This window comes from Chelonia mydas, chromosome 5 (assembly GCF_015237465.2).
Source record: "Chelonia mydas isolate rCheMyd1 chromosome 5, rCheMyd1.pri.v2, whole genome shotgun sequence".
Taxonomy (NCBI): Eukaryota; Metazoa; Chordata; order Testudines; family Cheloniidae; genus Chelonia; species Chelonia mydas.
Window position 1 is genome coordinate 110,259,748 of NC_051245.2, and position 16,106 is coordinate 110,275,853.

Here is a 16,106-nt window from a genome sequence, read left to right on the forward strand (position 1 = left end):
CTACACCGAATGACCACTGACCCTTTACAAAAACAACGAGCACAACTAGTGCTGCCAAAAAAGTACAGAGCCCTGGCCATGAGGGCTCTGCATGATGACTTTGGGCATTTAGGGATGGAGAGGACCCTGGAACTTATTCGTAGTAGGTTCTATTGGCCCCGAATGGCTGAAGATGTTCGCAGGAAATGTGAGACTTGCGCTCGATGTGTTCAAAGGAAAACTCTGCCCACGAGGGCTGCATATCTCAAGAACATCACCAGCAACAAACCTTTGGAACTGGTATGCATTGATTTCTTGTCTGTAGAGGTAGACAAGAGGAATGTTGGGAACATTCTAGTAGTGACTGACCATTTTACACGGTATGCACAGGCATATCCCACACGTGATCAGAGGGCCACGACCGTCGCTCGAGTATTGTGGGACAAATATTTCTCAGTCTATGGATTCCCGGCTCGGATACACTCTGATCAGGGGCGGGATTTTGAGAGTCACCTTCTGAAGGAGGTGCTGAATATAGCAGGAATTAAAAAGTCTAGGACAACGCCTTATCACCCCCAAGGTGATCCTCAGCCAGAGAGGTTCAACCGAACCCTATTAGATATGTTGGGAACTTTGCGACCAGAGCAGAAGGCAACCTGGAGCCAGCATGTCGCATTTCTGGTGCATGCCTACAATGCCACAAAGAACGATGCTACGGGAGTCACCCCATATCTGTTGATGTTTGGGCGAGAACCAAGATTACCCATAGACTTGTGCTTTGGTGTATCAGAGGATGGAGATAGCTATGAAACTCACCAGCAATATGTATCCCAACTAAGAGAAAAGCTGCGGGATGCTTATCGCTTAGCTACCGCTGCAGCTCGGAAGAACGCGGACCGCAACAAACATCGATATGATGCTAGAGTGCGTTCGCAGGAGCTCCAGCCGGGGGACAGAGTCCTGCTGCGAAATTTGGGTATTGCTGGCAAACACAAGATAGCTGACAGATGGAAGGCAATACCTTACCTGGTGATGGAAAAGCTGGGAGATCTGCCAGTCTACAAGATCAAACCTGAAGACGGTCCAGGGCAAATAAAGACGGTGCATAGAAACCTTTTGCTCCCTGTGGGGGAATTGGTAAGCATCCCTTATGAGACGGGCCACGACAGGGCAGCCGGGCAGAACAGAGGTGCTAGACCAAAGCCGCCATCCAACACAGACAGCGGGCCCCGTGCAGCTAACTTACCCCTATTCTGCACATCTGAGAGTGAGTCTGAGGAGGAAGACACAACCCTGGTGTATCCTGAGATGGAGACAAGATTTCAGTCTCGATCAGCTGAACCAAACGAGAGTTTTCCCTCTTCCACCCTAAACCCCATGGCGGAATTATTTAGGCCCATTTCTGACACCCCTGCGCCGCTGATGAGACCCTCGTGTGACGACACACACAGGTTATTGGACAGTGGAGACACACAGGTAGAGGATGTCCTGGGCACCTTGGACCCTCCAGCGTTAGAACTAGGAGTGCAGGGGCCTACGCCAGTAGTCGAGGGACCCTCAAAGGAAGCCTCTCCATCCGTCAATCAAGAGGATGTTCCCCCTACCTCGGCAACAGAGATTCTCAATAGACGAGACAGGGTGATAAGACCAGTAAAACGGTTGACTTATGATGCACCTGGGGTGACTAGTGAGGAGCCAATACATTTAGCACACAGGATTGTGGAAGCCAAAGTGGGCTTTCTGAGGCCCTTTGGAGGAAACCAATGAGTTGGTATAAAGGGAGTATGATTTGTCGGGACGCCAAATTCTCGGCTGGGGGGAGGATGTAAGCAGAGTCAGGATGGGCTCCACCCTGACATCTGGTGGTGAGGTGTGGCAAGTAGTGGAAAAGAACTTCAGGGGCTGATCTCAATTTGCATAGGCACACCCACCCCGCCTAGAATGAGGCCATAACTGCCCAAATGGTCACTTTGGCTGTTGTGGGATCCCCAGTGTCTTTGTTATTGGGGCAGGAAGAGTAAATTGTTATTACCCTGATTATGGGAACTGTGCTTGGAACTGTACTTGGCCTTTTGTTATGATGGAGGGACTCACCATCAACTGAGTAGCACTCGCTAGGCAAGGGACATGGGTTCCAAAACTCTGTGAATTGAGAGAGACTTGAGACAGGTATTAGTACCTGGTGGTGTGGGCCCCTTTGTGAGGGCCTGAAGCACCAATTGCACCTCTGTCTCTCTCCACTGTGGAATGTCAGAGCTAATTTTGGGTCTATTAAGAGTCTTGCTGCAGGCACTGTGCTGCATTCACTTTGGCCTTATGGTGCACCAGCACTAAGGCCCCCACTACTATGAGCTGAAATCACTGAGAGCTGAAATCACTAAGAGCTGAAATCACTAAGAGCACTGTGTCAAGTAGTGGGGAGCCAGAAGATCTAGAGTGCAGTGGTGCTGTTCGTGAGACAGCGGCGTGTTCGTGAGACGGTGAGCTGAGCAGAGCCGTTCGTGAGACGGCGAGCTGAGCTGAGCAGAGCCGTTCGTGAGACGCGGAGCTGAGCGGAGCCGTTCGTGAGACGGCGAGCGGAGCTGAGCGGAGCCGTTCGTGAGACGGCGAGCGGAGCTGAGCGGAGCCGTTCGTGAGACGGCGAGCTGTGCAGAGCGGAGCTGAGCGGAGCTGTTCGTGAGACGGCGAGCGGAGCTGTTCGTGAGACGGCGAGCTGAGCTGAGCAGAGCTGTTCGTGAGACGGCGAGCGGAGCTGAGCAGAGCTGTTCGTGAGACGGCGAGCGGAGCTGAGTGGAGCCGTTCGTGAGACGGCGAGCTGTGCAGAGCGGAGCTGTTCATGAGACGGCGAGCTGTGCAGAGCGGAGCTGTTCGTGAGACGGCGAGCTGAGCTGAGCTGAGCGGAGCTGTTCGTGAGACGGCGAGCTGAGCAGAGCTGTTCGTGAGACAGCGAGCTGAGCAGAGCGGAGCCGGTTGTGAGACAGCGGTGTGTTCGTGAGACGGCGAGCTGAGCAGAGCTGTTCGTGAGACGGCGAGCTGTGCAGAGCTGAGCCGGTCGTGGTGGAGCAGAGCCCTTCGTGAGACAGCGTAGCAGAGCAGAGCCCTGTGGGGCAGTCAGCTTCAGGACACGTAAGGTACCCCTTACCTCTTTCCCCCACACACAGGCATATCTTAGCCAGACTGGGGAGTAACACTCTGCAGATGAACTTTTGAACTCTGGGGCTGGACTTTTTGGATTTTGGGTGATTTGAGGATTGCTGGACTCAAGAGACGTTTGGGTTCTGGGACTCAAGAACCTGAGGGAAAGGAGGTGGCCCAATTTTCTGGGGTGGGTCTTTGCTCATGGTTTGGTTAATGAACACTAGTTGTGGTGTTTCCCCAATTTAACGCTGATGTCGTTTACCTCATGTTATTAAAGATTCTCTACTACACCGAGACTCTGTGCTTGCGAGAGGGGAAGTATTGCCTCATTGAGGCGCCCAGGGGGTGTGTAAGATTTTCCCAGGTCACTGGGTGGGGGCTCGAGCCAGTTTTGTATTTACTTTGATGAGAGGGAACCCCTGTGTACTGAACCCGGCCCTTGCTGCTATCAACTTGGCCTGGCAGAAGGGTTACATAAGAAATATCAGAGTCTTGCATCAGCTACATGGAAGTTTCTGAATAGTGCAGAGAAAGCAGACTTACCAGAGGCCCCAGATTGCCATGCACTACCCTCCCCATTCTCGCATTACTTTCCATTGTTGTTGGGGATGTTTATCCCACACGAGGGTGAAGTCCAGAGAAGATGTTGAGGAGAGAGGGAAATAAGTACTGTAGTATGAATACTAGGAGAGGATAAGGTAACAAAGTAATCACAGGGTAATGTGGGGCGGGGGAGCCAAATCATCTTTTTCAGTAAATGTATACGGTGACAGCAATTTTGGGGCACTGGAATACTTGTTGTTGTATGGCTGCTGAAAGCCAGTGAACAAAACTGTAAACCCTGCATATGATGGAGACCATGCATTCACTTGCTAATATTACGTGATGCTGCTCAACCCCAGCACCCCTACTTCCATCTTCCCTGCAGCAAGTAGGCAAAGAACCAGTCTATTATTTGAGAAAAGTTGGTTACAAGGGCCTCAGAGCCTGCTGCAGAGGATCCATGCAGGGGTAGAGCCCTCTGCTTATGCCTCTTCCCTGTGCCACATGGAAGTGTGTGTAGGGCGAATTGAGGTGCTGTGGAGTCAGATGCTTTTGCACCCAGATCCCTCTCGGGGTGTTCTCCATACAGTTATGATCCATGTGTGGGGTCTGGAACGAGCAGACGCGCATTGAGCTGGGGCAGTGCTACTCCAGGTCTGGTGGGTGCATCTCTCCATGTCAGCTGCACAAAAGGACACCTACAGAGAGTGTCTGAGGCAACTGCAGTGTGAAGGAAGCCCTGGTTTCATGGCTGCAATGGAACCTCGCTGACAGGGACCGGAACGGGGCTCTGAGTGGTCCCAGCAAGTGATGCAGAAACTCAGTAGCTCTGTGTGAAAAGACCTAGTGTTCTGTGTAGAAGCCACAGGCTCATCTGCTTCTATGATGAAGGCTGGGGACAAACCTGCGAGTATCCCCTCCTGCCTGCCAGCGGAAGGATAAAAGAGAGCTGAAGTGGGGATGTATTATTAGCATGTTCCTCCCTTTTTATCCCCCTGTGGTTGGCTTTCCCACAGGAAGGCCTGAAATCTTAGATGATACGTCATCAAATGGCTTCTTCAATAGATGAATGGATTGTTTTCCACATAGCACAGCTTATAAAAAATATGATGGGATGAATGTCAGGAGGTTCCCCACTGCACTCCATGAGCAACAAAGCAGTTAGAATCTGAAGAGTTTATATGGCTCCCAGGTGCTATATGACGGCCATGTTCCATCAGAGGGGGGGGATACATTATGGGGGTGGTGATTTTGTCATCCTTGACTTTTTCATGCAGTCTAATTTTGCTCTCATTATTCTCAGATGATTGTGTTTTGTCAATATAACCTTTGGCTCCAACTACATGAAGGAATGAATGAAAGGAGAAATATTTGGGCAGGAAAGAACTTGGACAGCTGATGGCTACAGTTCTTGGAAAAAACTGCACCATAAGAAAGGAGAGGCATTTGTTTTAAGAGTTAACTCCTTGTATATGCCTCTAAACCAGCAGGTCCCAGACTGAGTTTCCTGAATCAGTGGCAGTACATGGAGTACTGGGTGATGGTCTTCAGAGAACTGGCAGATCCCACGTTCCTTTAAAGACCGCTAAAATTATATAAATGCGTTTCTAGTACTACCTTTCTTTGTAAGCATTTGGTGTACCTGCCACACAAATGATACCTGATCCTGAATGGGAGGGGAAAGGATCAATTTTTGTAAGATGAGGCCCACATAATGAAATGTTTGAGAACCCCTCAGCTAAAGAGAACAGAGGGCAAAAGCTTCTGCAATGCTGCCGTCTGTTGACTGTGAAGAATTTAGTCTCCTACTAGAGACAGCACAGTTTGGACTGTGTTACAAAAGGATTTGAAATGGGAAATACCTTCCTCGTTTTTTTCCCAAAGGCAGGTTTCCAATCAGTGTAAAAATTCACACACACTTTGTTTTTTCACTATTTGAACATTTAATGTAGTGGTTGTTTGACTTCTTTAAAAACTTTTAAATAAGGAATCTCCAGATTTAGAGTGTGGCTTAAATTAATGCTAGACAATGATGCGACTGAGTAATAGCTCTTCAAAAATACTATCTACATACCCGAACTTGGCAAAGAGATCCTTACAAGATTTGGTCCAATGGATGGTTTTTGTTTTTGTTTTTGTTTTTTGCTTTCAGGTAATTTTTAGTCATTCACAGCTCAACTGAAATTCTGATGCACTGTGCTCCTCCAGCTGGTGGTTGTTGGTGCAACATGCAGTCCCTAAGCACATACGCTTGTTTTGGGAGCACCAAGGGGAGAGCAAAGGGAAGCAGCAGCAGATGCTTACAAGCCTAAGTGACAGGAGGGATTGGGTATGTACAAGCTTGATGGTGTTTGTGAGCCAAGTGTACCCAAACCTGACTGGTGGAGAGGGAAAATTAAACCCACATAACCCTTCCTGATGGTGGTGGTGGGGGAGATACGGAGTCTGCGCACATGGAAACCTGACAGTTCACACACATCTCATTGGGGAGGAAGGGGACAAGCAACTTTGTACCACGACAGCCTGAAGTCTTCGCCTTAGAATGCCTGTGTCTCCATCCTCCCTTTCATTTCATCACAATGAGCTCCTGCTCCAAACACTTGCAACTACAAATGTTGTGGGTGAATATGATCTGTTAATGGGCAGAAACACAAAAGCTGCAGAGTTGAGGTTGTGTTGTGTAGTCTGTTGGAGTGGTCAAACTAGTTACCCACGCTATTTTTCTTATGGAGTCACTGCTGAATCAGGGTTTATATTCACAATGTACTTGAGCATGTTGTCAAGTTTAACTACTTTTGTCAAAGGAAAGCTCGTGTACTTAAAGTTAGGCAAATGTTTACAAGTCCTTTGCTGAACTGGAGTCTTAAGGGAAAACAAGAGAAGATTTTTATTGGGTCTCTGTTTTTTTAAAAAATCTAATTCGTACAAATCACTACTGCTGTAGGTTGCTATTTTGTAGCAATAAATATTTATTTATAAATATTATAAAACCTCTGAAAAAATAAATAAAAGCAATACATTAATATTGTGGATAAATATAAATGGATCAACATAAAAACACTTTTACAAATCCAGTAAAATGATCTGAAAATCTTTTCACAGTACAGCAAAAGAATATATATTTGCACTAGTTTAAAATTTCAGAGTGCCTAATTATAAGTGACCTAGAAACTGGGATATTCTTCTTTCTTTGTTATCCTTGCCACAAAATACACCTCCAGAAGTTTCCCTTGCTTATGAGTCCATGTCAGGATCTTTCCATGCGACTGTCTTTCCAGGCAGCTTGTGAGGGTATTTTGCATGAGATGTAGGCAGAGGTGAAAGTAAGGCGGCCCGGTCCGGTCCAATATAACGGCAAGAGCCGGTACACCATGCCATACCAGACCGGCTTTCTGAGGCTGGCCATTTAAAGGGTCTAGGGCTCCTGGCAGCGGCCAGAGCCCCTCGGTAGCGGAGGCAGCTCAGGCTGTGATTTAAAAGGCCCTTTAAATCCCCACCGAAGCCCCTGGCTGCCGCCACTACACCGGGGGCTCTGGCAGGGGGCTCGGAGAGCGATTTAAAGAGCCCGGGTCTCCAGCCGATACAGGGAGCCCCAGGCCCTTTAAATCTCCACCAAAGCCCTAAGCCCCGGGGTAGCGGAGGCAGCCGAGAGCCCCTGGAGCTCTGTCCGAGACTTAAAGGGCCCGGGTCTCCACTGCAGTAGCAGTGAACGGAGCCCTAGGCCCTTTAAATCACCCCCGATCTCCGGGATACCCAGCCGCCTCTGCAGCTGGTAGCCCGGGATTTAAAGACCTGGAATTTAAAGGCTGGGCCTCTTCTGGTTGAGGCCACACCTCTTCCGGTTGAGGCCTACCCCCTGCTCAGGACTCTGTCATACCGGTAAGTCCTTTAAGTTACTTTCACCCCTGGATGTAGGAAATCTGTTGGAGGATCTCGTGGATGGCCACTTTGGCAGTCTCTTTCTGGGTTGCTCTGGGCTTGAGAAAATTTTGGGGCCATGTTAGGTGTCTTTCTTCATTCTGCCTTTGCAGGAAAATTATCCTTCCATTTTTTTTGGAAATTGTCCTGGTTCATATTTGTTATGCCGAAGCGAAGCCTGTTACAGTAAAGAGGTAAGATTTCATTTTTAAAAGCAGCCCAAGGAAAATTCGGAGCAAACGTGTAATATCAATGATTAAGAAATAGTAAGGTTTTTCTCCTTCGGTTCAAATACTACGCTGTCTTCTGCAATATTTTCAGCAAAATCTTCTGTTTTACATTTTCTCATGTGAATAAATCAGTCTTGGTAATGGCAAGGAGGCTATAAATAGTGCAGTTGAAGTTTGGCAGTTTGCTTAATTCAAGATGGACTGAGAGGAGTCTCGAAAGCTGCTGATTCGAGAATCAATTTAGAGAGGAAGGACTCCAGTGGAGGTGCAGTTTCATTCAGCTGTTTTCATAGCATCATTACTGGAAGCATCACGTGCTGGAATGAAAAAGGGAAATGGTTCAAACATGGAGAGATTCAAATGCCAAATAGAGGCCATCTTTTTCTAACCAGATGTCAAATCCTAAATCCTGAGCCTTAGTGCACTTGTCATCTTGTCACAATTTGTTGTTACTAAAGCTGTTGAATTTAGCGGTAAACAAAAGAAAGAAAAGCAGAATTAGAACCCTCGGTGTCCCCAAGTGCAAAATGAGCTGATGGGATAGAAGAGTGTGAACACAGACCCCCCGTTTTCTGGTGTCCTAACTGGAACGTTGTCTATCGAGGCAGTTGTTGAAATAGGGCTTCTCACTGTTCTTTTCCCCAGCTTAGACACTTACTGGTCAAAGATCTATTTGGCATAGTTAGTTATCACTTAACAATATTTTGTCTTTAGTTAGCAGTTATGATATATTTGTATATTTTTCATATAGAATATTGTGTGTGGTAGAGAAGCACTAAATTATATGCTACTCTGAAAAGATTTGAGCACGCGTTTGAAATAGCTGTGTGCATAAAATTACTGTGGGAGAAAGATTGGGCCCAGCATATTAGGAGTTATAACCCTATCAGCCATCTTTCACCAGCTGTTTTATTCAAATAATATTATTTGAGTTTTTCTAGGAAAAAAGAAAAGATGGTACCTTCATTTTCAAGTCTCTTGGTGAGTTTGTCGAGCATGAGGAAACATCTGGATATTTCCACACGGATGATCTCCCAGGCACACCGGCTGTATTGCTTTTCTTTCAGGAAATCCTCTATTGTCTGGAAGTATCTCTTCAGTTTGAGGCTGGTGAGCAGGAGGTTCTCATTTCCTGGGTAGGTTACCTCCTTTTCCATCTCAGCACTCAAACACGTCTCCAGTTTCTCAATCTGCTGGTGAAGTCCATTTTGGAATTCCTTTATGGAAGTCCCATTCCAGGCAGCTTGGGTGAGATTGTTGTTAAAGATATGGAAGAGCTCTTGGAGGATCTGCTGGATGGCTACCTTGGCATTCTCTTGGTGGGACAGTCGGAGCTTGAGGATATCTTTGGGCTTGAAAGCTGTCCCTTCATTTAGACATTGGAAGGGAAAGTTGCCACCCATTTTCTCCAGACGCTCTAAACTCTCGCTGTTCATTCTGGTTTGTAGAACATGCAGCCTGTTACAGTCCAGACATGAGATTTCCCTGGAGAAGAGCAGCACGAGGCAACATTGCAGCAATGACCTGCTGATCATGATGATGTCTTAGATTCCCTGTGTTTGTGTAGAACTTGAGCAACTGGTGCCTGTTCAAGGTCTTCTGTAAACTTTTGTGTTTTCGACCCCTGTCTCTGAATTTAAGCATTCTGTCGGAAAAGATTTTTCTTTCATCACTTTCTACTTTTCAAGGTTTTTTCTGCTTGAGGTTTTTACTTTTGGTTTCCTTCTTTTTAGTTAGTGGAAGCGAACAAGTCATTAGAAGAACCAAATCACAGTTGGTAACTACTTTAATATTACTGAACCCCAACATTTCTTTCCTTCGGTCCCCCCTGCCCTCTTAGATAACGAAAATGTAAAGAGTAAGAAGAATATGATGATGAACAGTGTCATCCAATTACAGGTTAGAGTAGACCTGTCTGTCTACTCCCAAGTTCCTGTAGTTAGCACTGCTAGGCAGTCTGAATGTCTGTCACATCAGCAAGACTATCCATGCTTTTAAGTGATACCAATGACTTTTGGCAGATGGGGGGAACTACTGCAGAGCTTCTTTTTGCTAGACTCTGCAAATAACAGCAGTGAAGTGATGTGTAAAGCTGCTGTTCCTTCACTTTGCCAGCAGGTGGAAAACTTTCCCTTTCTGGTGTGGCACTCAAAATCAGAAAAGCCTGCTATGCTCTGGCTGTCTCATTCCTTCCTTCCAGCCTTTGAGAGGGAGTAATACTATAGGGACCTCTTAATATTTGATAAGCCTGGAAAGAATTCCTGTGGGAGATTGGGGCCAGAGAAGTCTCTGTTAATCTCTCGCAATTTCCTGGCCATTTGAAATATGAGAGATGAAAAACCATGTGTGTAGGCCAATACCAGAGGATGGACAGAGAGCACTGAGAAACTGTGAGGTTTACTTAAGAACCTGATACCAGTTGTGAAAACCCAAGGAACAGGTACAGTTGAAGGGTGTGAAAATGCTGTCTTCTCGGGCACTTCTGAGAGTTCCCAGTGATGTAGTGTAGTGACATGGAAGGGAGTTGTCCAAAAAGATTGTGTGGCTGGTAATAAATATGCTAGAGCGACTGACATAAATGAATGTCACTTTCAAATGTGTTTGCCTTTTCACCATTCAAGCTTTATTCTTTTTTCAATGTGCATTTCACTGAGCTTGGGCATTGAAATTCAAGTGGGCTGATGAGTGAAGTTTGCAGCCTTCTTTCTGTAGCAAGTTTCACTTTCTGTTTTTCATACCATAGCACTAGGCTGTCATGTTGGAGTTTCCATCAGTGAAAGGGAATGGTTTTCAACCCAAAAATTGAAAAGGAATGTTTTCATATTAATTTGAAAGAAGGAAAAGAAGAAAACATGACCATATTTCTGTTCGTGTCACTTCTTTTACATCTCCCTCTCCCATCACCTCGAGCACTTTTTAAAATCATAACCTAGAGTTTTGCCTAAACGATTCGGAAATGTCACTTTAAAGAATGCAGTTTATTGTACATAAGTATACCATATAAGGGAGCCAATCATACCAGAGGCGCTGCACCCCAATCTTGCATTTACTCCACTGGGAGTTCTGCGTGTGCATTTCCTGGCAAGTTGAAGCTTCAGGAGATAATAGTTATGTGAAGGAGAGAAATTAAATAATCTGAATTTAATCTTTTCCTGTTAAATTAAGAAAGCTATGGGAGGAAAGACACATAGTCTTTCAGCATATTTTCATCAGTAATGAGCCTGTTTTCCGGGAAAGGTTAGATGGAGACTGAGCTGGTTGAAATATTTGCTCGAATTTGATTAAATCCTGTCCATTTAAATTTCAGTGAAAATAGCAGGAAATTTTATTGGAATTTTTTTTTCTGTTTCAGCCAGCTTAATCTGAATATGAAATAAGAGATTAGTTTAGCCCATTTTCCTATTTGCAAATAATCTGCAAAGAAATTCAGATTTTGCCAATGTATTTATTTTAAATGATTTGACAAATGATTTATACACATTCCACTCTGATTGCTCAGGACCTTGTCACCACATCTTTTCCCTGTGAGTATTTGCTATTCATAATTTGCTAGTTGTTCTGTGTGATGGTTCACCTGAGTCAATGCTATTGTGTCTGTTCCTGGGATGGTTGCCTTCAAATTCAAAACTGCTTTCCAGATGGCTGCAGGAACTTTTCTGGAAAAAGTCTCTTTAAAATATGTATTTATATGAGTGTTTCTTATACTTTCTGACTACAGAGATATTCTTTTCCAACAAAACTCACACGTACAAATATTTCAGAAAATGTTTACAAAGGGCCAAACATTTTTCATAAATGTTTAATCAGTCTCAAATGTTCAGGCTGTGGCTGAATTATGTGGTTGGCAGCGGTACTGTTGACTGATAGCTCTTCAGAACTACTATCCACCTACACCAAACTTGGTAGAGAGGAGGATCCTCACTAGATCTGATGCCACCGGCAGGTTTATTACTATAATTTTAAATGTTGGGTTTAGGTAATTTTTAGGCATTGTTGATGTTGTAACTGAAAGTTTAATCCATTCTGTACACCAAACTGGTTGTTGGTGGCAAGGAGCACACACGCCTGATTTGGAGGGTGTGGAGGGGTGGCACCAGCTGGTCAGAAAACTGGGGGATAGAATTGCTGACTTGAGTGTACACAAGCCTGATTCATATGGCTTGATTTGTTTGTGTGTGTGTGTGTGTCAGGTGGAGGCCGGGGGAAGGGTGGAGAGTCTCTGTAAGACTTGTTAATTTTAAAGTGATATTATGAAGTTGTTGTCATGAAATTTCATCATCATAGGAAACCTCTTTCTATGTGTATCCATCTGGTTGGACAGGACCTCGAGAAGGTACTCACTAGGCTGAAGACAACGGGAAACCAGTTGGGAAACCAGTTTGGTGAAGGAGAATGGGGGTTAGGAATGGAAAATTACCGAAGGTCAACAAAGAGCAGATGACAAAACCAAAAGGTTCTAAAAGAAATCACAGGGGAAAGACCCACAGGAAATTTGGGCAAGAGGAAGGAAGGGGATGAACTGGCAAAGGCCAGGTTATGTGAGCTGGAGGACAATGCTCTGTTTTTCTGCATATAATGATGCATTGCAACAGAAGGCTGTTGGATGACCCAAGTGATTCTGATACAGGCTCATAGAATGGCCTGGTGTGTTGAGGAAACTGAGGCAGGGAATTGCGGATAGGGTTTACAATTTTTGTTCCATTTTCTGTATTTTCCGAGTGATTAAGTAAATAGCAATAGTGTGTTAGAATCCTGTGCAAAGTGTCTCCGTATTGTAATCTACACGTATTACATGGCCCCTGGAAGAGGTAAACACCTCTGGGTATATTTCTGGGAGAGGACATGTTAAAGCACATTCTGAGCTTCAAAGACAACCCAGTTGACATGTTGGATGAGCCCTCACTTGTAACGCCGAGAGGCTGAAGTTGTCAGCAGGCAGGATTGAACCTTGGACATTTGAACCTTAGTGTATGAGCCTTTACTGTGTGAACATGTGATAATGTGTCTTAAGCCATGATTGTAGAAAATTCCTCAATCTCTAAATGATTCAGGTGCCAGTAGAGGGTGACAGAGCACCACACCAACCAGGCACGGGTTGCATACTTCCTCTCACTGAGGAAGCCCAAGCCAAGCTTCAGAGACTTCCCAGCTGATATCCCAGCTAGGGTGACCAGACAGCAAGAAGAATTCAGAAGAATTCAATAGTTTTCGTGGGCATTAACTGATTGATGCATTCCACCCAATGGGGAAATGCGTTTTAGAGGTGACAAAGAGAAACTTTGATAATTCTAATACAGAATGCCCCATTCCTGCTCTCATTATTCACATGTAATTGGTGTGTGTTAAGGGGTGCATGCACTCTTGCTTCGTGGTGGAAAGGGCACCAATCTAGCCTCTTCTAACACAAATGTCTACTACACCAAACATCCAAATTGACAAGTTTTTGAGGAGACAAGTAACCTGGTACAAAGTTGAATAGTAAAAGGTGGCAGAATTCAGGTGTGGTGTGTGGTCTGTTTGAATGGAAAGGCTAATTATCGTTCTGTAAGGATTATTTTTAAAATGGAATTAGTGCAAATTGGGACACTGGTTCATCAATGTATTGAAGCATGTTCCCAACTGGAAGCACTAACATGAGTGGGATGGCTCACCTACTTTAAGTTAGTCACATGCGTAAGTACTCTCTGGAATTTGGGTTTTCAGGCTGAACAATTACAGGGGTTTTTTTATTCTCCTTTTCATTCTTTTTGGTTCAATCGGTATTTTATTCAAATCATTACTGGAAAAGGTTGCCATTTTATATAAAATAATTATTTATTGGTAAGTAACAAATATCGATGATAAATACATAAATAAGAACCATAAATAAATAATAGATTGACATAAATGCCCTGTTACAAATATCCTAAACAGATCTGAAAATATTTTCAGAAGATATAGTAATAACATCTTTTAAAATTCCACTGCATCAAATTTTAAATCATGTAAAAATTATTCCTTGATTTCGGTTAGTACTTCTAAAAATGTTGATATTTAAATTTCTAAACTTCTTTGTGAGTTTATCCAACATTTGAAAACCCCATAATTCCGCATGGATTCTCCTGCTAGCAGAGAGGCTGAACTGCTTGTCTTTTATGAAGGAATTGGTATCTCTTCACGTTCATCCTGGGAAACTGTTGGTCCTTTCTTCCGGGTCAGAGAGTCCCATGTTCATATTTTTTATAAATGTCTCTAGGAAACTTCTCAAGCTGTGGTATAGGATGAGGACAGATTAATAAATAGCAACCATGCTCATAATAGAAACATACTACATGTATAGAAGTCAGAGTACTTTGGGGGTATCATTATTTGATGACCAAAGTACTGGTGAGGTGGCTAAGGATTCCAAATATATGTACTTTGTTGCATGGTCTGCCAATTATGCAATACATAACATCACCTGATATGTGAGAGATTATGAAGAATCGCAAACCTAAATGACAGTAGAAACACAGAAAAATAATGACAGGTTTCAGAGTAACAGCCGCGTTAGTCTGTATTCGCAAAAAGAAAACGAGTACTTGTGGCACCTTAGAGACTAACCAATATATTTGAGCATAAGCTTTCGTGAGCTACAGCTCACTTCATCTGATGTATCCGATGAAGTCAGCTGTAGCTCACGAAAGCTTATGCTCAAATAAATTGGTTAGTCTCTAAGGTGCCACAAGTACCCCTTTCCTTTTTACAGAAAAATAAATCCATGTAATTGCAAATCCATTTCCAGTACAGGAAAGGAAGAGCCTGAAGCTGCTGCCAGGGAAATCAGTTGCGATTTGGCCATTGACCCTGTAGAAGAAGGATCAGCCCCTATATAAGCAGAGTTATAAAATATCCGTTATCTCTGTTCAGCTGTATAAATTACCTTAATGTGAATTCATTTACTCCAAGGAAAAGATTTGTACTGTACCTTAGTTACTCAGCCGTCGAGTGAGTTTGTCAACCAGCACAAAACATCTGGGTATTTCCATGCGAATGATCTCCCAGGCACACAGGCTGTATTGCTTTTCTTTCAGGAAAGCATCTATCCCCTGAAAGTATTGTTTCACACTCCGACTGGTGAGCTGGAGGTTGTGACTTTCCGGGTTGGTTAAGCCCTTCTCCATCTGTGCTCTCAAACATGCCTCCAGCCGCTGAATTTGCTGGTAAAGGCCATTTTGGAACTTGACTATGGAAGTGGCATCCCAGGCACTTTGGGTGAGGTTTTTGCTAAAGATGTTGAAGATCTCTTGGAGGATCTCTTGAATTACCACCTTGGCATTTTCCTTCTGGGCCACTGAAAGTTGGACAATATCCTGGGTGGGCTTGAAAGCTGCCCTTTCATTTATGCAGTGTGAGGGGAAATTTCTGCTCCTTTTCTGCAGAAGCTCTAAGCTCTCTTTGTTCACTTTGTTCTGCTGGAAGTGAAGCATGGTACAGAGCCGAGATGAGATTTCAGTGGAGAAGAGCAGTATGAGGCAAACATGCAGCAAAAACCTGGTGGTCATGATGATGCCTTTTCGCTCCTTTGCTTTGTGTGGAACCTTGAGCCTGGAGTTCGTTGAGGGTCCTACGTAGACTGCTGTGTCTTTCCTTTTTGTCTCTGAATTTAAGTATTTGGTTGGAGAATGTTTCTTTGATCATTTTCTGTTTACAAGATTTTCCTTCTTGAAGGTTTCAGAATTTTTCTTTCTGTTTTTCTTGCTGTTTTCTAGTTCTTTTACCACATTTCTTTCTTTCTTTCTTTCTTTTTGTGTGTGTGTGAGAGTGACCACCCCTGACATACAGGCATTTTGTCATATTTTAATTTCTGTAATTGAAGAAGGTCAACCACAATTCCACAGTGGTACAGAAAAGACCTCCAATTGGTCAGACAGTGCACTTGCCATTCATTACCTCCTTCATCTGAGAGACAGATATAGTTTAGGAATATTTAAAGTTCACCAGGCATTGAAGAAATAAATGTGGGAGGAACGGGTTAGGCCTCCCAAAAATATTGGCAAATCTCTACTTTAACGATTTCCTCCTTTTAGAAGGCACATTTAAAATCTAGACAGCACAAACCATCGGCATCTTCCTTCTGTGAAACCATAAGAGAGAGAGTGCTCTGAGAAAATGACACCTTAACTCATTGTTATTTCCAGGTCTTAATATACGCAGTGGAGCTGAGGAATAGATGAAGCTGAAAGGTGTGAAAATCATGTCCTGTTGATCACTCCAAGTAGCTGACAGGAGTAAAAAATTGAAAAGAATTCATAAAACAGGATGAGCAATTAGTATAGT

The 16,106-nt window shown here is 44.2% G+C and overlaps 2 protein-coding genes across 2 annotated transcripts; both read right to left on the minus strand.

Annotated features, from left to right (window-relative positions):
* Nucleotides 1-8,081: 8,081 nt before the first annotated feature.
* LOC119566686 (interferon beta-like) lies at nucleotides 8,082-9,355 on the minus strand. The gene is made up of 2 exons (XM_043546541.1): nucleotides 8,770-9,355; nucleotides 8,082-8,125 (listed from the first exon to the last, which is right to left on the minus strand). The coding sequence occupies exons 1-2, from the start codon at nucleotides 9,341-9,343 to the stop codon at nucleotides 8,082-8,084; spliced, it is 618 nt and encodes a 205-aa protein (XP_043402476.1). The 5' UTR covers nucleotides 9,344-9,355.
* A 5,400-nt stretch (nucleotides 9,356-14,755) lies between these two features.
* Nucleotides 14,756-16,106, minus strand: LOC119566687 (interferon tau-2-like). Its single transcript, XM_037903079.1, has one exon. The coding sequence runs from the start codon at nucleotides 15,329-15,331 to the stop codon at nucleotides 14,756-14,758; it is 576 nt and encodes a 191-aa protein (XP_037759007.1). The 5' UTR covers nucleotides 15,332-16,106.